The 24,135-nt window shown below is 38.6% G+C and overlaps 1 protein-coding gene across 1 annotated transcript in view; it reads right to left on the minus strand.

The window, feature by feature from the left end:
* Positions 1–24,135, minus strand: part of IL1RAPL2 (interleukin 1 receptor accessory protein like 2) — a gene marked incomplete at both ends in the record, with an annotated part of 1,061,106 nt that overhangs the window by 475,819 nt on the left and 561,152 nt on the right. The window contains one exon of the mRNA XM_081222617.1: positions 11,244–11,430. Coding sequence (XP_081078743.1) covers positions 11,244–11,430 — 187 coding nt within the window. The remainder of the gene's footprint in view (positions 1–11,243; positions 11,431–24,135) is intronic.

Here is a 24,135-nt window from a genome sequence, read left to right on the forward strand (position 1 = left end):
AAAGGCAAGAAACTCCCCACGTACCTGGGTAGGGCAAAGCGGAGAGATTCCCGCACAGAGGATCGGCGCCAACCGGCACTCACCAGCCCGAGAGGCTTGTCTGCTTGCCTGCCGGGGTGGGCGGCGCTGGGAGCTGAGGCTCGGGCTTCAGTCGGAGCACAGGGAGAGGACTGGGGCTGGCAGCGTGAACACAGCCTGAAGGGGCTAATGAGCCACAGCTAGCCGGGAGGGAGTCCGGGAAAAACTCTGGACCTGCCAAAGAGGCAAGAGACTTTTTCTTCCTTCTTTGTTTCCTGGTGCGTGAGGAGAGGGGATTAAGAGCGCTGCTTAAAGGAGCTCCAGAGACAGGCGCGAGGCACGACTGAAAGCGCGGACCCCAGAGACGGGCGTGGGATGCTGGGGCTGCTGCCGCCGCCATGAGGCCTGTGTGCGAGTGCAAGTCACTGTCCACGCTCCCCTTCCGGGGAGCGTGTGCAGCCCGTCACTGCCGGGGTCCCGGGATCCAGGGATGGCGTCCCTGGGAGAACGCACGGCGTGCCTCGAACTGGCGCAACGTCACACCGGCCTCTGCCGCTGCAGGCTCGCCCCGCCTATGTGCCCCTCACTTCCCCGCGGCCTGAGTGAGACAGAGTCCCTGAAGCGGCTGCTCCTTTAACCCATTCCTGTCTGAGCGAAAGAACAGACGCCCTCCAGCGACCTAAACGGAGAGGCGAGGCCAAATCCAAAGCTGAGACCCGGGAGCTGTGAGAACAAAGAAGAGAAAGGGAAATCTCTCCCAGCAGCCTCAGAAGCAGCAGATTAAAGCTCCACAATCAACTTGATGTACCCTGCATCTGTGGAATACAAGAATAGACAAAGAATCATCCCAAATTGAGGAGCCGTGTGGATGAAAGATTCTTGGCACTGCAGCCAGGAGTCAGTGCTGTGCCTCTGAGGTGGGAGAGCCAACTTCAGAACACTGGTCCACAAGAGACCTCGCAGCTCCACATAATATTAAATGGCAAAAACCTTCCAGAGATCTCCATCTCAACACCAGCACCCAGCTTCACTCAACGACCAGCAAGCTACAGTGCTAGACACCCTATGCCAAACAACTAGCAAGACAGGAACACAACGCCACCCATTAGCAGAGAGGCTGCCTAAAATCATAAAAAGTCCACAGACACCCCAAAACACACCACCAGATGTGGACTTGCCCACCAGAAAGACAAGATCCAGGCTCACCCACCAGAACACAGACACTAGTCCCCTCCACCAGGAAGCCTACACAACCCACTGAACCAACCTTAGCCACTGGGGACAGACACCAAAAACAAAGGGAACTACAAACCTGCAGCCTGCAAAAAGGAGACCCCAAACACAGTAAGATAAGCAAAATGAGAAGACAGAAAAACACACAGCAGGAGAAGGAGCAAGATAAAAACCCATCAGACCTAACAAATGAAGAGGAAATAGGCAGTCTACCTGAAAAAGAATTCAGGATAATGATAGTAAAGATGATCCAAAATATTGGAAATAGAATAGACAAAATGCAAGAAACAGTTAACAAGGACCTAGAAGAACTAAAGATGAATCAAGCAATGATTAAAAACACAATAAATGAAATGAAAAATACTCTAGATGGGATCAATAGCAGAATAACTGAGGCAGAAGAATGGATAAGTGACGTGGAAGACAAAATAGTGGAAATAACTACTGCAGAGCAGAAGAAAGAAAAAAGAATGAAAAGAACTGAGAACAGACTCAGAGACCTCTGGGACAACATTAAATGCACCAATATTCGAATTACAGGGGTCCAGAAGAAGAAGAGAAAAAGAAAGGGACTGAGAAAATATTTGAAGAGATTATAGTTGAAAACTTCCCTAATATGGGAAAGGAAATACTCAGTCAAGTCCAGGAGGCACAGAGAGTCCCATACAGGATAAATCCAAGGAGAAATACGCCAAGACACATATTAATCAAACTGTCAAAAATTAAATACAAAGAAAACATATTAAAAGCAGCAAGGGAAAAACAACAAATAACACACAAGGGAATCCCCATAAGGTTAACAGCTGATCTTTCAGCAGAAACTCTGCAAGCCAGAAGGGACTGGCAGGACATATTTAAAGTGATGAAGGAGAAAAACCTGCAACCAAGATTACTCTACCCAGCAAGGATCTCATTCAGATTTGATGGAGAAATTAAAATGTTTACAGACAAGCAAAAGCTGAGAGAGTTAAGCACCACCAAACCAGTTTTACAACAAATGCTAAAGGAACTTCTCTAGGCAAGAAACACAACAGAAGGAAAAGACCTACAATAACGAACCGAAAACAATTAACAAAATGGGAATAGGAACATACATATCGATAATTACCTTAAATGTAAATGGATTAAATGCTCCCACCAAAAGACACAGACTGGCTGAATGGATACAAAAACAAGACCCATATATATGCTGTCTACAAGACACCCACTTCAGACCTACAGACACATGCAGACTGAAAGTAAGGGGATGGAAAAAGATATTCCATGCAAATGGAAACCAAAAGAAAGCTGGAGTAGCAATTCTCATATCAGACAAAATAGACTTTAAAATAGACTACTAGAAGAGACAAAGAAGGACACTACATAATGATCTAGGGATCCATCCAAGAAGAAGATATAACAATTGTAAATATTTATGCACCCAACATAGGAGCACCTCAATACATAAGGCAAATACTAACAGCCATAAAAGGGGAAATTGACAGTAACAGACTCATAGTAGGGGACTTTAACACCCCACTTTCACCAATGGACAGATCATCCAAAATGAAAATAAATAAGGAAACACAAGCTTTAAATGATACATTAAACAAGATGGACTTAATTGATATTTATAGGACATTCCATCCAAAAACAACAGAATACACATTTTTCTCAAGTGCTCATGGAACATTCTCCAGGATAGATCATATCTTGGGTCACAAATCAAGCCTTGGCAAATTTAAGTAAATAGAAATTGTATCAAGTATCCTTTCCGACCACAATGCTATGAGACTAGATATCAATTACAGGAAAAGATCTGAAAAAATACAAACACATGGAGGCTAAACAATACATTACTTAATAACGAAGTGATCACTGAAGAAATCAAAGGGGAAATCAAAAAATACCTAGAAACAAATGACAATGGAGACACGATGACCCAAAACATATGGGATGCAGCAAAATCAGTTCTAAGAGGGAAGTTTATAGCAATACAATCCCAACTTAAGAAACAGGAAACATCTTGAATAAACAACCTAACCTTGCACCTAAGGCAATTAGAGAAAGAAGAACAAAAACATCCCAAAGTTAGCAGAAGGAAAGAAATCATAAAAATCAGATCAGAAATAAATGAAAAAGAAATGGAGGAAACGATAGCAAACATCAATAAAACTAAAAGCTGGTTCTTTGAGAAGATAAACAAAATTGATAAACCATTAGCCAGACTCATCAAGAAAAAAAGGGAGAAGACTCAAATCAATAGAATTAGAAATGAAAAAGGAGAAGCAACAACTGACACAGCAGAAATACAAAAGATCATGAGAGATCAGTACAAGAAACTCTATGCCAATAAAATGGACAACCTGGAAGAAATGGACAAATTCTTAGAAATGCACAACCTGCCAAGACTGAATCAGGAAGAAATAGAAAATATGAACAGACTAATCACAAGCACTGAAATTGAAACTGTGATAAAAAATCTTCCAACAAACAAAAGCCCAGGACCAGATGGCTTCACAGGTGAATTCTATCAAACATTTAGAGAAGAGCTAACATCTATCCTTCTCAAACTCTTCCAAAATATAGCAGAGGGAGGAACACTCCCAAACTCATTCTACGAGGCCACCATCACCTTGATACCAAAACCAGGCAAAGATGTCACAAAGAAAGAAAACTACAGGCCAATATCACTGATGAACATAGATGCAAAAATCCTCAACAAAATACTAGCAAACAGAATCCAACAGCACATTAAAAGGATCATACACCATGATCAAGTGGGGTTTATTCCAGGAATGCAAGGATTCTTCAATATACGCAAATCAATCAACCTGATACACCATATTAACAAATTGAAGGAGAAAAACCATATGATCATCTCAATAGATGCAGAGAAAGCTTTCGACAAAATTCAACACCCATTTATGATGAAAACCCTGCAGAAAGTAGGCATAGAGGGAACTTTCCTCAACATAATAAAGGCCATATATGACAAACCCACAGCCAGCATCGTCCTCAATGGTGAAACACTGAAACCATTTCCACTAAGATCAGGAACAAGACAAGGCTGCCCACTCTCACCACTCTTATTCAACATAGTTTTGGAAGTTTTAGCCACAGCAATCAGAGAAGAAAAGGAAATAAAAGGAATCCAAATCGGAAAAAAAGAAGTAAAGCTGTCACTGTTTGCAGATGACATGGTACTATACATAGAGAATCCTAAAGATGCTACCAGAAAACTACTAGAGATAATCAATGAATTTGGTAAAGTAGCAGGATACAAAATTAATGCACAGAAATCTCTGGCATTCCTATATACTAATGATGAAAAATCTGAAAGTGAAATCAAGGAAACACTCCCATTTACAATTGCAACAAAAAGAATAAAATATCTAGGAATAAACCAACCTAAGGAGACAAAAGACCTATATGCAGAAAATTATAAGACACTGATGAAGGAAATTAAAGATGATACAAATAGATGGAGAGATATACCATGCTCTTGGATTGGAAGAATCAACACTGTGAAAATGACTCTACTACCCAAAGCAATCTACAGATTCAATGCAATCCCTATCAAACGACCTCTGGCATTTTTCACAGAACTAGAACAAAAAATTTCACAATTTGTATGGAAACACAAAAGACCCCGAATAGCCAAAGCAATCTTGAGAACGAAAAATGGAGCTGGAGGAATCAGGCTCCCTGACTTCAGACTATACTACAAAGCTACAGTAATCAAGACAGTATGGCACTGGCACAAAAACAGAAAGATAGATCAATGGAACAGGATAGAAAGCCCAGGGATAAACCCACGCACATATGGTCACCTTATCTTTGATAAAGGAGCCAGGAATGTACACTGGAGAAAGGACAGTCTCTTCAATAAGTGGTGCTGGGAAAACTGGACAGGGACATGTAAAAGTATGAGGTTAGATCACTCCCTAACACCATACACAAAAATAAGCTCAAAATGGATTAAAGACCTAAATGTAAGGCCAGACACTATCAAACTCTTAGAGGAAAACATAGGCAGAACACTCTATGACATAAATCACAGCAAGATCCTTTTTGACCCACCTCCTAGAGAAATGGAAATAAAGACAAAAATAAACACATGGGACCTAATGAAACTTAAAAGCTTTTGCACAGCAAAAGAAACCATAAACAAGACCAAAAGACAACCCTTAGAATGGGAGAAAATATTTGCAAATGAAGCAACTGACAAAGGATTAATCTCCAAAATTTATAAGCAGCTCAATAACAAAAAAACAAACAACCCAATCCAAAAATGGGCAGAAGACCTAAGTAGTCATTTCTCCACAGAAGATATACAGACTGCCAACAAACACATGAAAGGATGCTCAATATCTTTAATCATTAGAGAAATGCAAATCAAAACTACAATGAGATATCATCTCACACCAGTCAGAATGGCCATCATCAAAAAATCTAGAAACAATAAATGCTGGAGAGGGTGTGGAAAAAAGGGAACACTCTTGCACTGCTGGTGGGAATGTGAATTGGTACAGCCACTGTGGAGAACAGTATGGAGGTTCCCTAAAAAACTACAAATAGAACTACCATATGACTCAGCAATCCCACTACTGGGCATATACCCTGAGAAAACCATAATTCAAAAAGAGTCATGTACCAAAATGTTCATAGCAGCCCTATTTACAATAGCCCGGAGATGGAAACAACCTAAGTGTCCATCGTCGGACGAATGGATAAAGAAGATGTGGCACATATATACAATGGAATATTACTCAGCCATAAAACGAAACGAAATTGAGCTATTTGTAATGAGGTGGATGGACCTAGAGTCTGTCATACAGAGTGAAGTAAGTCAGAAAGAGAAAGACAAATACTGTATGGTGACACATATATGTGGAATTTAAGAAGAAAAGAATGTCCTGAAGAATATAGGGGTAAGACAGGAATAAAGACACAGACCTACTAGAGAATGGACTTGAGGATACGGGGAGGGGGAAGTGTAAGCTGTGACAAAGCGAAAGAGAGGCATGGACATATATACACTACCAAACGTAAGGTAGATAGCTAGTGGGAAGCAGCCGCATGGCACAGGGAGATCAGCTCAGTGCTTTGTGACCACCTGGAGGGGTGAGATAGGGAGGGTGGGAGGGAGACGCAAGAGGGAGGGTATATGGGAACATATGTATATGTATAACTGATTCATTTTGTTATAAAGCAGAAACTAACACACCATTGTTAAGCAATTATACTCCAGTAAAGATGTGAAAAAAATAAAAAAAAAAAGAAATGGTCATTCCTAGACTATTATTTAGGAGATGAAATTAACTCCTCACAATCCATCTGCAATTTTCTTAAACATGGTATGAGTCAGATATCTATTTTTTTGCAAGTGAATTGTCAATTATGTGCACATCATTTTTAATAAGCCCTTATCCCCCCTCCAAACCAATTAAAATGAAATGTTATCATATACTAAATTCTCATATATACATACTTTATCTGTTTCTGGATTCTCTATTCTATTTAACTGATCTGTTTATGCTTTCTTAAACTTACTATTTTAATTGCTACTGTTTTGCAGTAAGTTCAGTCTCAGCTAGACTAAATCCTCTCTCATTAATGCTTTTTTCCAAAATTTCATTTGCAAAGCTGATATACTCATTCATCCATATGAATGTTATAATGTTTATCATGTTGTCTAATTTCTAAAAATTCATATTTTAGCAAATTGGATTACTTATTTATATAATATTGGGAATAACTGGTCTTTTTTTCTATGAGATCTTCCAATGCAGAAATATGTTCTGTCTCTCCATTAATTTAGACTACATTTTATGTCCTTCAATAAGATTATATTTTTATATAGGTCTCCTCCCATCTTTGTTAAATGTATTCCTAAGTGTTTTATAGTTTTTCATTGTTGTAAATGATATAATGTCATTTTTTTCCCTTACATATCTAACTGATTATTACTGGCAAAAATAAAAATTATTGAATAGTTTGTATATTTTTATTAAGCTACCTTATCAAATTATTTCTTTAGTTCTTTTTTGTTGTTGTTGTTTAATCTCTTGGGTTTTCTTGGTATACAATTATACAATCTGAAAAATAAGATTATTTTGTCTCTTCTTTTCCAATGTTTGTATAGTGTATTTCATTTAATTTTCTTATGGCATCAGCTAGAACCTCCAAAACAATACTGAATAATAGAACTGACAGAGATCATTCCTATCTTGTACACCATGGATGTAAGGATATAAGTATGTTTACAAGGATGTTTACTGCAATACTGTGATTATTTTTAAAAAACTAGAAAAAATTGAATATCCATCTGAAAAATGGTTGAATAAAGCAAGGTTATATCTAGCCTATGAACTATGATACAGCTATTAAAAATGAATTAGATATATATAGTCAACATGCACATAGTAGGCACCCAGTATATATATACTAACTGAATGAATAAATTTGCACCGACCCATCCATAATGCCCTCAACCACTCCATTATAGCCAATGGCAAACATCTGAAATTAAGATAATTGTGGCAAGAAAAAGGAGGATTCAAACTGGAAGTCTTGACTTCATTAACATCAGCCTTTTATCAGCTGAGGTAACTAATGACATAGATATGTGTTTTACCCCAAGGAACGCATTTGTATTTTCATTGCTAATGTCCTATTAAGTTTAGGGAATTCTTTTGTTTAGAAATGGGATAAAGGGACTCTACACTCTGTGTCAAGTGTTCTCAGTGAATAATGAGGTTGTTCTCATGTTCTTAGTTCAATGAAGAAAATAATCTTTATCTCTCATTTCAAAAATGTTTCCAAAAGCATTGACATAATTGTATATTCTGTTCTAATGTTTAAGCCCCATACATAGCGTCAGGAGGAAGTGCTGAAAGTGTAGCCCTTCTCCTCACTTCCTTTTGCTAACTAATAGAGTTCAGATAGAGGAGTTACAGCCCCCTTATGCATATCTGTTACATTCCAAGGACGACCAGGATAGGCTTACTCATTCATCTTTATGAACACACCCCAGTGCCATATGAGCCACCTCTACCTTCCTATTCAGCTGTGATTACCTGCAGGCATGGAAGAATAGTCCTCAAAGGCCTGCCATAACAGGATGGTTGGAAAGAAACAAGTTTAAAGATTACATATATTTGAAAAGAAGACTGGGAAAAGGATCATGCAACACATACTTTTCACTGTTAAAACACTGGAGATAATACATTGTACATTTCTAACTTTGGATATGCACCAGAATTAACTCTGGACAAATGTGTCCTCCTCTTTTCATTGTTGTAGCCAGAGCAAAATCACTTCATGTTCAGTCTGGTAGGAAATGCACAGAGTACAAAGCAAGCAAGGCAGATTATCGAAGTATTGGCTAAAAAGGAAACATTTTCCCAATACGTCAATAAATTTTTTCAAGGATTTACTTAAAACCATGTGTGAAAAGTGGGGTTAAAAATGCATTTGGGAGCTTCAGAGACTTTTTAACTTTTGGTTTTAATTTTTTATCCTGATCCATTTGTATAGTGTAATGGCTAAGTGGAAGGGCCCAGGAGCCAAACTGCAAGTCACAAACAGCTGTGTGACATTTGTTGAGTCACTGAACTTGTCTGAGTCTCCAGTCACGTCTTTTGTAAAATGGGGATAATAATAATACCTACATAAGACAGTAGAGATTGAGATTGAGAAACTAGAAATTGAGTTAGTCCATCTAAAGCACTTAAAATAGAGTCTGGCATATAGTAAGTACTTAATAAATATTACCTATCATTATGCTTATTATTTATCAATTGTAAAATGTTATACAAATATTAAATGTTATTATCCAGGCAGAGCTGGAAAGGCCCTTTGTTTCACCATCATTGGTCCATTTCTAAGAAAGAGTGAGGGTTAGCTTTCTCCAAGGAATAAACTGCTTTGGTATACAATGACTATGGTGGTGTATAGAGATATGAAGAAAGGGGAAGAAAGAATTTAGTGAAAAGACAAAAAGATGAGATAGAATGAACACTGTAAGAGAAAGCTGATGACCTGGATTTTACTCCTAGCTGCTAACCCTTGAGCTAGTCAACCTCCCTTCCTGAACTATAAAATTGAAATAAAACCTTTTTACTCATCTTAAAGAAGTGCCTGCAATCGAGGCTGGGTTTAGCTCCAGGCCTATTGCAGGAGAGGGTAGTGATTAAGAAAATGGACTCTGGAACCACACTGCCTTGAATATAAAATGAGGCTTTGTTAGCTTAGTAGCTTTGGACAAGTCTCTACATTCCTGTAAGACTCAAGTTTTTTCCTCTGTTAAATGATGATAATAGCGCCCACCACACAGAGTTGCACTGAGACTTAAGTGAGATAATATAGAGACAAAGCTTAGCACAGCAAATGGCACATAGTAAGTGATTAAGAAATACTAACAAGGCTAGGACCTCCCTGGTGGTCTAGTAGTTAAGACTCAGTACCTCCACTGCAGGGGGTGTGGGTTTGATCCCTGGTCAGGGAACTAAGATCCCACATGCCGTGCAGCGTGACCAAAAAAAATTTAAAAAGTTTAAAAAAAAAGAAATACTAAAAAGGCTGACGATGGCATGAAGCGTCCCACTAAGTATGGTTATTCTATAATGCATAATGAACATCATGTTTCTTTTTATCTGTCAGAATATTAAGGAAAAAAAGGAGGATGACACTTCACAAAGAGACTTGAGGTTCTAGTTCAGGACATGCTCTTGCTGTCTCTTGTCGAGTTCCCCCAGGTATGAAGATAGAGGAACTTCCAAATGTAAAAGCACCTGACAACTGTAGGAGCTAGGGTTTAGGCTTTCCTGGAAACTGAGGGTCTGTCAGATATTACAGAAACAACCTGTCCTACCTTTTATGTGTGTTTGGTCGCAATAATGTGCACAGTACCTGTGCAGAAAATCTCCTTGGTCACTTCTGGCCACCATATATAGTCATATATGGTCACCATGGGCCAACCAGTGTGGCTCAGAGGTGGCAGAGGGTGCTCAGTCCTCTTTTAGAACCACAGTGCCCCAGGCTCGCAGCCAGAATATCATAGTTGAAAGGTTGTATGTTTATTTCTCTGCTTCTTGCCCTAGATCCATGCTCTGCCTTTGTCTGACCTACTCTGTGCCCAGAGAAGCTGAAGACTATTGATTCTACCCCCTGGTTTTGCTCTCTGAATTCTGTTTGAACTCACATGGTGGGAGGGAAGACACTAGCAAGAAACCAGAAGGCGGGAGTTAAGAGGGGTTAGGGTTTCCATCCTGTCCACTCTCTCTCTGTTTTCCACAGTTAATATGCTCCTCTAAGGCTACAGCTCTTGACAGGCCTGCTCCGATCTTGCCATGTTCCAGAGATACAGCTCCTTCCCCTTGCCACTCTAGACCTAGGAGCGGTAATTTACAGCTTTTTCCCTTTTTGGTTCCCTTAACCCTAACCACACCTCTGTAAACAGTTCCTTCATTCAACTTTCATCTGTACAACCTTTGAGTGTAGTTTATTTCCAGATAAACATGTTATTTCCAGTGTTCACACATCCTGCACTGGGCCCATTTCTCTCCTCTGCACTGACTGCAGTGTTTCTCACAATATAGACCATGATAATCGGTGTTATTTTTTGTAAGCACCATTACTTGTAAAGATGGGCCTTTGTTCCTAACAGCGAATAATATTTCTAGGTCCCTCAAATAATTTCTTTCATGTGTTATTTCAGTCTTCACTCTTCCCATTTGCTCTCATGAGTTGGGGTAAAGCGATATTTTCCCTACTTTTAGTCATTGGAGAAGCTGGGATTGCTTCTGACACCTGCTGATGGAAGTACATGAAAACCAGTAATATATAGGAATCATAGCTCTGAATTATTTAGCTGTGGATCTGCTGATTCTTCTCAGTGAAGTGTCTAATACCAAAAACTCAAAATAAAATCTCTCCCTTTTTATCTCCCCAAACCAGCTATTGACTTAGGGTTAAAAAAAAATGCATTTGACATCATGCTGAGTTACCTTGTACCACACAACATCAGGCTCCTGATCGGACTTTTTAAAGTCATCCATGTCTGGGCAGGATATCTCCTTTCTTTTAGTGACTTCAGATTTTTCCAAATAGCGGATCCTGCTATTGTAGCACAGACCTGATTCATTCTCTGCAACAGTCAAGGACATTGACACCTTCATGCAATATGTCGAGTTTCTGTAGGAATAGAGAAATAGCAAAATGGCTTTATTGGGTCTATACACCTATGTTTTGACTCTGTATATTTCAAGAATATTGACTTTTCCACTTAGGACATTGACTAGAAATCAGAAACAACATGGAAACAACACAGAAAAATGTTCTACTTCAACTGACAGGAAGATATGGAACAAAATGCTAATGTGGACATCTCTGGCCTTGAGATAGCTACATAGAGCAGCTGTACCCATCTTCTGAAATGTAAAACAGTCAGACTTCTTTCCCAGTGGTAAACATTGCTATGTTGACAATCTGATAGCAAAAACTTATGAGAAAGTCTATAACTAGGGCTATAGCCATTTCTGGTTTGCCCTTATGACTAATCCCTTAACAGGTATTTGAAGGATTGTTAATTTTGCCATTGGTTTCTAAGCCAACATTTTCTTTTATAGGATACATACCAAAAAACAGATCAACAACTTGTATGGGTATAACTGAATCACTTTGTTGTGCACCTGTAACTAGTACATCATTGCTATTTAACTATACTCCAATATAAAATAAAAATTAAAAATAAAAACAGATCAACATAGAGAAGATACCCGTTAACTCACATAGCTTTTTAAGGTGTTTACTGAGATATGTCAGGGGTCAAATTTGGGTTCCTACAAAGAACAAATCCTAGCAGAGTGGATTAATTTTACCCATCAAAACTAGAATTATAGGGGCTTCCCTGGTGGTGCAGTGGTTGAGAGTCTGCCTGCCGATGCAGGGGACGCGGGTTCGTGCCCCGGTCTGGGAGGATCCCACATGCCGCTGAGCGGCTGGGCCCATGAGCTATGGCCGCTGAGCCTGCACGTCCAGAGCCTGTGTCCGCAATGGGAGAGGTCACGGCAGTGAGAGGCCCGCGTACCGCAAAGCAAAACAAAACAACAACAAAAATAAAACTAGAATTATAAAGGAATTTCAACATTGAATTTTACCATAAAGCTGCTTTAGAGATTGGACACTAATGGGCTAACCCATAATAGTAGGGTATTTATGAAATTGAATTCTGCCTTCATTTCCCTGTGTATATCCCATGACATTTCCCTATGCTACTCTACCTAGACTCCAGAAGATACCAACCACACAAAAGAAATCTGGAAAGTATGAGGAAGAGATCAGAAGCAGCCTGGTAAGACTTAAAAGAAGGTCAACTGTAAATCTCTTGGTGAGACATTTCAGAATCATATGTGTTCTAAACATCAAGGGATACCTGCTGTTAAAAAACACAAAGTGCCAGGGATAATTCAAAACCGAGTATTTTTACAACTAAGTAATAACAATCCTGATAAATGGGATTAGCATGCCAACCAATAATTTTAAGATGGCCTCAAATGATTGTTACTGTTTGTACTTCTTAGTATTCATTGAAATTTCACAATATGCCAGACACCATACAAAACACAGGAGTGCAGATGGCTGCTGCCCATTGGGTTTACAAACTAAGTTAATCAAAATGACTGCTACTTGGATTTCTAGTGAAGTTAACTACTGGCAAGTACTCCTGACTATGCGATGCCTGTGTCATCTGAAGATGCACTTCCATTCTGATATTCAGATGTAACCCCATTATACAATGTAGACTGTGAGCTATTGCTTTTCTCTCTTCCTCAATGTAGGTTCTTAGAAAGGGTTTAATATATGCTCACTAGGGATCAAATGTAAGAACATTTAATTCTATTAAGAGATGTTTGACAGCTTCTTTAAGAGCCATGAAGCTAAAGCCACCAGAAATGTTTTTAAGTCTCAGCCAATAAGGTAAAATTTGGTTCAATCAATTTGGCTCTTCTTGACTCCATTTTCAATACTTCAGTGCTAAACATGCCCATGTCTCCTTGCTTTCTTTAACATCCTACATGATGTGGCCTATCGTAACATTCTGTCTTTCACTCATTAGGGTGCAGTCGCAATCATATTTACTCTGTTTCTTGAATATACTAAGTCTATTTGATCCATGGTTGTTTATACTTGCTCTTCTCTTTGATTTTCTATCATATGCTTTTTGTTAAGTGTAAGCAAAGAATTTGTTGCTCTTGTTCATCACTCTATTCCTGGGATCTAAGTTGATAGTAAGTGCTTAGTAAATGTTAGTTGATTAAATGTGTGGGCATCAAAAGGTATGCATTCAAGAGACATGTCCTCTCTGCTCTACTTTTGCATAAACCTATTATGGTACTAACCACCCCATCCCCATTCTACAGATTCATGTATGTATGTGGCTGGTCAAATATCACATTCCCTGTTTAAATATGACTCAGGATAATTCTGCAGGTATTCTTGTACCACCAGGGTAAGGATTAGCCAAATTTGGTGCATCAGCATACCAGCAAAGAAAAAATTATAATGACTATATCTGGGAGACAAGGAGGACTAGGGTATGTATAGGGGACGGAAGGAAGATAAATGGTCACAGTTTTTAAAAAGTTTTAAATGAAGCAGAAAGAAAATCACCTCTGCTAAGTATGTAAAATATTATGAACAGTTCTTAATGTCACAGACTTTGATCATATCTGTTCCATGGTGTCCATCCATAGAGGTGAAAGAGACTTACTTGTTAAATATCTTCCCATATTTGTGTTACAAACCCAGGGAGAGAGAGCTGCTGACCAGCAGTCTCAACAATAGAAGTATTAGACAGAATGTGCAGTTCCCTGAAAGGAGCTTACTATCCCAAATCTATTTAGTCCTGAGGAGAAAATAGGGTAGACTAAGTAAGGGACCAATATAATATAGTGGTTTCATAACAAAGCACTAACTTTGAACTAAGACCCACCAGGTTCAACTAGCTCTGTGTCCTTGGGCAAGTTATGTAACATCTCTCAGTCTCAGATTCCTCAGCTGAAAAATGAGGATAAGAAATCCTTTATGGTGGCTCCACTGGAGTTTGGAGGAGGAAGCTCTTTTTATTATACAAACTTAAGCAAAAATAAGTTTACTGTTTTCAGTTGGAATGGTTATAATATCTGACCTCTCCAGGCTGCTGTAACTATTAAGCAAATATAAAACATATAACACAGAATCTGGCCCATAGTAAATATTTAATAGACTGTCATTAGAATTGTTATTACCGCTTGTATTAGTTCGTACATATATTGTTGATAAATTAATAATTCTAATTTATATGTGATGTAGTAATTGTGAACAATCACCAGTATAATAAAAACAATACATTGGCAGCGATGGGTTAAGATATGCCACTGGCCTGGGGTGCCACTTGAGAGAAAAGAGTCTAGAAGAGGTCAGTTAGGCAACAGGCCTAGTACCAGTGCGCCATGAAGGTCTGAAAGGATCAAAAAGATATACTGACCTAGGCACAAAAAGATGTTAATCAAGAGAAAGCAACTAAGGCAAGAAGGAACTTCCAGGTACTGTGAATACCAGCTACTAGGCAAAGGTCAGAACTTTGGAGGTCGAATTGTTAGTAAGAGTTCCACTAAGACTTTTGCAAGTTTCTTAGACAAACACCTTCTATAATAAAGCCCAGGCCCCTAGGCAAGGTTTTGTGTTCCCTCTCCAAACTGCCCAAAGTATACACTATGTAGGTCATGCCAGCAGCACCTTCATTAACTTGGGATGAGGATGAAGGCAGGGAAGCCACGCTGGGAATGGCTGATAGGTTGAAGGAGGAAATATTCTCTAACCCTTACCCATAAACAATCTTGACCAGGGCTCTGCATGAATTCACTCTTGCTCTGGGCTTTACCATGTAAAAGGCTGCTGACAGATTGCTTGTTACCCCATGAGCAAGCCCTAGTATGAAGTCCTTGATGACGACCAAGTTCTCCGGAACTCAAGACAAGGCCTGGTGTGAGTCCTGTTGTTTCCATTGCTGACTTGGGGGAGGTGTGATCAAGGATTCCTGACAGTCTGAGACTCAGGTTGATTTTTATTAGTTGTGTAATCCAGCCCTGGCACAGTTCCTGCTAACAATCTTGCATTATATAGATTTTACTTTGAAAAATGCCGCAGGCCAGTTCTATTTAAAACATTTCCTGCAACTGGGACCTAAAAATGTTACTTTTCTTTCATTAGGTACAATTAGAGCTGTGCAAGTTTGAGGATGCAGACTGACGAGTGTGCAAGAATGGGAATTGCACTTTTTTTTTCTGTCCTCCCTCCACATCCTGAGGGGGGCAAGGAGCACATTCAGGCTCAACATGAGCAAAGAGCCTTCACAGTGATGTTGCAGCAATGCCTTACAATTGTATACATTTGTAATCTTTCAAGTATTTCCATATCTCCTGTCTTACTTAATTCTGTCAATAATCCAGGAAAAGGTGCACGGTAAGTATCATCTACATTTTGTATAGGAGTAAAACAGAGACACAGAGAGGATAAATAACTTAGTCAAGATCATGTAGCTGGTCAGTGGCTTAGAACCAAGGTTCTGGCTGTTAGCCCCTGGCCACTCTCAGAACTTGATGCTATCAGCTGAACTAACTCATGGGTATCCACACCAACTTGGGGATGCTCACAGAAAGAAATGCAGATGTGTAAAGATAACACTTAAAGAACACTGTTATTAAAATGCACAGCACAGAATTTTCAAATTTGTAAATAAACCTTGCTTCCTATTCCAAAGGTTTAATGTTAGCTACTTTAGGTCATAATTTACACACCTTTTTGCAGAAATATTTATAAGGGAAAATATTAATCATCTTGGGTTCCCTAAGGGGAAAAGTAAGACCTAGGATTTAAAACATACATGAGAAATACAGATGCCCCTTTCCAATTCCCATTTATAAAACATGCTAATATTATAAAATCTAAAGTTGTATTTCAAAATTTGAGTTTAAGTGCATTTGTTGCATCACCAGGGCTAACCTACTGAAAATAAACTAAATAAATTAGCGAACTCTTTCATATCTAAAAGCAGAAGCCCAGAAAAAATGCCTCAGGATATAGTTGAAACTTTTCTAAATGGTTCCTTCAACTGTCTTATCCTCATTTCAAAATACTTTCCTTGAAAATCACAGAACTATCTAATGGTTAGTAAACTAAAACAAAGTTTGTTTTCTGATATTTTTGAAATGTGAATTGACCACTATTCATAACTATCAATTAATCAATCTACCATTACTGGATGATATTGTCCTCAAACCAAAGGAACTATGAACTGATATTATACCAAATTCAGGGAAGGGAAATAAATGAATAAACAAACAGGATATTAGGCCCTTTGGTGAATTCCGTTTCTTGAGAATCATTATAAAATAAGAAGATTTTACTGAAAAACATATTTGTGTTGGAAAGGAGACTTTCAGATGAGTGCAGAAATAAGTACATATGACTGCAAACATGAAATGTTAATACTTTAAAAGACCAAGAGGAGAAAAAAAGGGGGAGGATATAAATTACTGATATCAGAAATAAAAGAGGGGACATACAAATCCCATGAATACGAAAAGGATAACATAGGAATACTGTGAACAGCTCTATGCCCACAAATTTGATAACCTAGATGAAATGGACCAATTTTTTGAAAGGCAGAATCTGCCAAAACTTATACAAGAAGAATCAGACAATATGAATAGACATAGCTATTAAAGTAATTGAATAGATAAATAATAACCTTCCAAAACAGAAAGCACCAGGCCCAGATAGATTCACTGGTAAAGTCTATCAAATACTTAAGAAAGAAATTATATCAATTCTCTATAATCTCTTTCAGAAGATAGAAGCAGAAGGAATACTTTCTAACTCATTCTATGAGGCCTTCATTACCCTAATACCAAAACCAAAGACAGTAAAAGAAAACTGCACACCAATATTTCTCATGAACATAGATGCAAAATCCTCAACAAAATGTTAGCAAATCAAATCCAGTAATGTATGAAAAGAATTATACACCACAACCAAGTGAGATTTATCCTGGTTCAACATTCAAAAGGCAATTAATGTAATCCATCATATCAACAAGCTAAAGTAGAAAAAATCACATGATCAGATCAGTAGACACAGAAAAAGCATTTGACAAAATCCAAAACCCATTCATAATAAAAACTCTCAGTAAACTAGGACTAGAGGGGAAATTCCTCAACTTGATAAAGAATATCTACAAAAAACCCTACAGCTAGCATACTCAGGGTGAGAAACTAGAAGCTTTCCGACAATGACCAGGAATAAGGCAGTATGTCCTCTCTCACCACTCTTTTTCAACATTATACTGGAAGTCCTAGTTAATGCAGTAGACAAGAAAATTCATAGATTACATGATTTTCTACGTAGAAAATCTGAAAGAACTGACAAAAACATGCCTGGAACTAATAAGCATTTATAGCAAGGTTGCAGGATATAAGGTTAATATACAAAAGTCAATTGCTTGGGGCTTCCCTGGTGGCGCAGTGGTTGAAAGTCCGCCTGCCGATGCAGGGGACGCGGGTTCGTGCCCCGGTCTGGGAGGATCCCGCATTCCGCGGAGCGGCTGGGCCCGTGAGCCATGGCCGCTGGGCCTGCGCGTCTGGAGCCTGTGCTCCGCAACGGGAGAGGCCGCAGCAGTGAGAGGCCCGCGTACCGCAAAAAAAAAAAAAAAAAAAAAAAAAAAAAAAAAAAAAAAGTCAATTGCTTTCCTATATGTCAGCAATGAACAAGTTTTAAATTTGAAATTAAAATCACAATACCATTTATATTTTAGAAAACCCTAAATGAAACACATAGATATATATCTAACAAAATATTTACAAGATCTAGATGATGATATCTACAACACTGAGAAGAAAAAAGCTGGAGGACTGACACTACCTGACTTCAAGGTCTACTATCAAGCTATAGTAATTAAGGCATTGTGATAATGGCAAAATAATAGACAAATAGATCAATGGAATAGAATGTTGAGCCTGGAAATAAATCCACATAAATATAGTCAACTGATCTTTTTTTTTTAATCTGAAAAATCTTTCCTTTGCCTTCATTTTTTAAAAATTTATTTACTTTATTTTTGGCTGTGTTGGGTCTTCTTTGCTGCATGGGGGCTTTCTCTAGTTGCAACAAGCGGAGGCTACTCTTCCCTGTGGCGTGCGGCCTTCTCGTTGCAGTGGCTTCTCTAGTTGTGGAGCATGGGCTCTAGGCTCATGGGCTTCAGTAGTTGTGGCTCGCGGGCTCTAGAGCTCAGGCTCAGTAGTTGTGGCACACGGGCTTAGTTGCTCCGCAGCATGTGGGATCTTCCCGGACCAGGGCTCGAACCCGTGTCCCCTGCATTGGCAGGAGGATTCTTAACCACTGAACCACCAAGGAAGCCCTCAACTCGTCTTTGGCCAAGAAGCAAAGGCAATACAATGGAGCAAAGACAGTCTTTGCAACAAATGGTACTGGAACAACTGCACATCCACATGCAAAAAAAATGAATCTAGACACAGATCCTTACACCCATCACTAAAAGTAACTCAGCATGGGTCACAGACCTAAACATAAAATGCAAAACTATAAAACTCCTAGAAGAAAATATAGAAGAAAACCTAGATGACATTGCATATGGCAATATTTTTTTAAATTACAACACCAAAGACATGATCCATGAAAGAAATAATTGATAAGCTGAACTTCATTAAAATGAAAAACTTCTGCTCTACCAAAAACAGTATCAAAAGAATTAGAAAACAAGCCACAGACTGGGAGAAAATATTTGCCGAAGACACATCTAATAAAGTTATCCCAAATATACAAAGAATTCCTAAAACTTAACAATAAGAAAATAACCCGACATAAAAATGAGCCAAAGACCTTAACAGACACCTCACCAAAGGAGGTACACAGATGGCAAATAAGCATTTGGAAAGATGTACATCATATGTCATCAGGGAAATGCAAATTCAAGCAACGAGATACTATTGCACACCTGCCAGAATGGCCAAAATCCAGAACAAGTGACATCACTAAATGCTGGTGAGGATGCAGATCAACAGGAACACTCATTCATTAATGGTGGGAATGCAAAATGGTACAGCCACTTTGCAAGATAGTTTGACAGTTTCTTACAAAATGAAACATACTCTTACCATATGATCTGGTATTCATGTTCTTTGGTATCCATCCAAAGGAGTAAAGAAATTATGTCCACACAAAACCCTGCACATTTATAGCAGTTTTGTTCATAATTACCAAAACTTAGAAGCAACCAAGATGCCTTTCAGTTAGGTGAATGGATAAACTGTGGTACATCTAAGACAATGGCATATTATTTAGTGCTAAAAAGAAATGAGCTATCAGGCCAGGAAAGATATGGAGGAACCTTAAATACATGTTACTAAGAAATTTTAAAAAAGGCACTCTAAAAAGGCTACATACTGCAGGATTCCAACTATGTGACCTTGTAGAAAAGGCAAATCTATGGAGACAATAAAAGATCGGTGGTTGCCAGGACTTGGGGGGAGGTATGAATAGGTGGGGTACTGAGGATTTTTGGGGTAGTGAAAATACTCTTTATGATACTATGATGGTAGATACATGTCACTATACATTTGTCCAATCCCATGGAATGTACAAGGCCAAGAGTGAACCACAATGGAAACTATGGATTTTGGGTGATAATGATGTGTCAATGTAGGTTAATCAATTGTAACAAATGTTCCACTCTGATGAGAGATGTTGATAATGGTGTATGCTTGCATGTGGGCAGGAGGTATATGGGAAATCTCTGTATCTTCCTCTCAATTTTATCATGAACCTAAAACTTCTCTGAAAAATAAAGTCTTTTTTCAAGAAAAGACCAAGAGGGCAAAGCTCTGACCAATTTCTTAATATTATCATTTTATGAAGAGCCACAACATTTTAGATGCATTCAAATGACATTTTTGAGAAACTTCTATGTGCCATGCTGCTTGGGTATATTAAAAAAGCAGATGTAAACTTAACACAATAACAAAAAATATCTGTGCTATAATAAGTTGAGGGAATACAAGATCTTTTGAAAATTTCACTTTTCTACTTTTCAGTCTATAAGCAAATAATCTTATTTATAGTTGTGAAGAGTTCAGGGCTTTTTGTGGGTTTTTTTGTTTGTTTTTTAATAAAGAATGTTATCTTTTATGGGTGATATCTCTAGTCTATAATAGTGTCAATATAATAGGTTTGAATTTATGTGCATTTGTTCCATTAGGCAGAAACACAGTTAATAAACAAACAAGGATTCATTGGAGGTATGAACAGGGAATACTTTATTAACTTCTTCTACCCTGCTGAAATGAACACTCAGCCTTTGGAATGACACTGATAATCTCCAACCCAGGACTATTCAAACATAATTTCCTAATGGTTCATGATGCAGTCCAAGAAAATGTCAACCCAGGGACTTGAACTGAACTGGACTTGAAAATCCTCACTGCTTGGGAATGTGGCCACTACAGTCAGAGTGGCTTCGTTTCAAATCCCTACTCTATCGTGCCCTAACCATGGATCTTTGGACAGGTCACTGAGCTTCATTTTTGTATATGTAAAATGTGAATAATAAAAGTTATCCTAATAGGGTTGTTTTGTTACACAAGTGTTAAAAACCATGTAGGGTCTGAGATTTTTACCATACTTCCAATTTCCATGGGTGTTGGTAGAAGACAAGAGACTCTTGGGTCAGAAACAATGGACAGTTAATTATTCACAGCAATAGAAATAGCCAGAATATCAGCATTTGTTTTGCTTCCCCAAACCCAGTTCCCACAAGGCAATACAAAGAGGGCCAGATGACACCAGCACAAGCAGTAGGCTGCAATACAGGACAGGAATCCCAAGCTTAGGAGGCATAAGTCTTTAATAATGGGACACAGGCATGCATGCCTTTTGCTCCAGAGGGAGATACTATCTATATTTTCCAAGGCTGCAAGCAAAACTGTCATTTGCTCTGATGGGAGGCACAATTTCTACCTTTTAAGACTGTTCTCTATACTTACATCCCTGAAAAGATAATCTGGGACAAGGGACAGTGCCTCTGTGCATAAGTCATGCAGAAATGCAAGATATCCACAGGGAATTGTCTCTCAACAATGAGCTAATTTAAAGCTCTTAGCACAGTACATGACATGTGGTAAGTGCTCCATAGAAAGTAACCCCCTCTTACATCGTCACCACTGTATAATTAATACATTATCCACTGACTCCCAAGCCAAACTGTAAAGTAAATCTAGATGTTTTGTTTTGTTGTTTAAAGAAAGAATAGCCAATGGACCAGGTTACAATAGAAATTATATATATTCTAAAAACTACTGGCTCAAGATAAAATTTTGTTATCAAAATATCATTCATCCTGAATTCAAAACAAACTATAATTTATCTGGGGGTGGAGTAGTTAAGTCAGATACCTACTCAAGAAAAATACTGTGTGTGTGTGTGTGTGTGTGTGTGTGTGTGTGTGTGTAAAATAACCCACTCATAGATAACTGAGAATTTTGGATCTTTCCTGTGGCAAGTTCGTCACCATTCTCAAGGGAAGCAATTGCAATCTGCCACCTATGGGTGTGGGTAACTATTTAAAAATCTGTTGCCAGTGACTGACTGACACGTGGGTAAAGGTAAGGGAATAATCAAGGGAAATTCAAAAGATTCCCTGTCACTATCATAACCCACAACATGTTACGAGTGACCCCTGATTTATTGTTTGGTTGAAGACAATTTTTCACTGACTCTATAACTACAGTTGAACAGCGAGGAGGTTAGGGGTTCCAATGCTCTGTGCAATCATAAATCCACATATAACTTATAGTTGGCCCTCCATATACATGGTTCCTCCATCTGTGGTTCTGCATCCATGATTCAACCAACTGTGGATTGTGTAATACTGTAGTATTTACTATTGAAAAAAACTGGCACATATGTGGACCCATGCAGTTCAAACACATGTTGTTCAAAGGTCAACTGTATTTCTTACTTCTTCACTGCTTCCTATTTAGATTACACTGATATTTTTGTATCTGTCAGAAAGTAGTTTTATAATTATTCTTATAATATTCACAAAAGTTTTGCTTTATCACCCAAGTTACATTGCAAATACTTCAAAAGCACCGAGCTTCCTTTATATGTGGTTATCTTGCTCCTCATACAGAAGCCAGAATATTCTCTCTATCTTTGTGTTGACAATTATATAAGTTAGTTGTCTTAGCAACTAAGCTGTCATACCCTATGCCTCCATGATCTATTCTCTGATCCCTGCCTACCCACCATAACTGTCACTGTCAGAGGTCTTAAAAGACTGGTCAACATTCAAAATTTCTGCATGCTGCTATAACTTCACTCTATGACCCATTAACATTTGGTTTCTGCCCTATAATTACTTTGAATTTCTATCATTAGACTCAAGGACATCTTACTAGCCAAATCTAATGACCTCTTGTTCACCCTCAGCCTATCTTACCTCCATGCATTGTTTGAAACTTGTAACTCTCCTTCAACTTTCTAAATCTCTCGTTACTTCTAAGATACCTCTCACTTAGGATTGTCTACTTCTCTGACCACTCCTTATAACTCTACTGCTGGCTTTTCTTCCCTGAGCTATCTCCAAAATGTTAGCCATCTTCCCCTAGGCCTCAGGTTTCCTTCCTCTGTTTTGTTTGCTTGCTTATTTGTGTTTTTCTTCTCTCCCTCCAAACTTCATCTCCAGAAATTTTGTTCAAGCACTAGATTCCAACCACAAACTAAGTGCTGAAGACATCCAAATGTATAATATTTTTCTCTAGTTCTATCCTCTCTCTTAAGATCCAGCCTAGTACATCCATCTAACTATGATTCCATATTACTGTCATGAAGGCACTTATCAGTCCCAAACTGAACTTAGTACTTCTTCCCTACAGTCTGTTATTCCTCCTGTATTATCTATCATGATTAGAGGCATCACTAACCACACTACCTAGTTGCTCAAGTCAGATGCCTCAAAGTCACCTCACTCCACCTCTCCATACTTATTTCCCTTATCCAATTGGCTAACAAGTTTCACTAATTCTATTTCAAAATTATCTCCTTATCTGATATTTCACCTAGGTCCTGCCACAGTTCAAGCCCTAATCATGTCTTGCCTGTACTACTAAAGTAGGATCTTAACAGGTTTCCCTGTTTTCATTTTCTCCCTCCTCCAATCCTTTGGCCAAAAGAAATTATTTATTTTTTATTTCCTAAAAGTGTTTATAAGCAGAAGTGGAAGGATGGTAGCATACAGAGACAAGTGATCACAAGCTGAAGCTCACATTTAAAGTGTTATAGAAGGAATAAAAAGGGTAAGGCAAAAGATGTTCTGAGGCTAGAAGAAGGGACAGCAAAGAAGAAAGCAGGTAAGCTATAAAACTGTCGATGAGAGTGGACAGTGGCAGAAAGGAAGAGGTCGAGGGAGGAAAGCTAGGGATCTGTCCTAGGCACTCTGTTTTTCTTGTTCTATATCCTCTCCCTGGATTATTTTAACCACTGCTTCAAATCCAACTTCCACTTCTCAATACTACATCTCCAGCCCTGATGTCTCTCCTAAGGTCTAGACTCACACATCTAACTGCCTACAGGGTACCTCGACTGGTATGTGCCACAGTCTCCGTATGTCTAAAGGTTGAACCCACCACAAACAGTTTCTCCTTCATTCTCTATATAAGTATACAGCATCACTATCTACGTAGTTCCCTATAGTAGAAACCTGTGAATTACCCTGCTCATTCTCTCATCCCTGCCCCTCTCTGGCATTCCCATGAATTCTACCTAGAAAAAGCTCTGTTCATG

This window comes from Mesoplodon bidens (genome assembly GCF_964165515.1).
Source record: "Mesoplodon bidens genome assembly, chromosome: X".
NCBI classification, from domain to species: Eukaryota; Metazoa; Chordata; class Mammalia; order Artiodactyla; family Ziphiidae; genus Mesoplodon; species Mesoplodon bidens.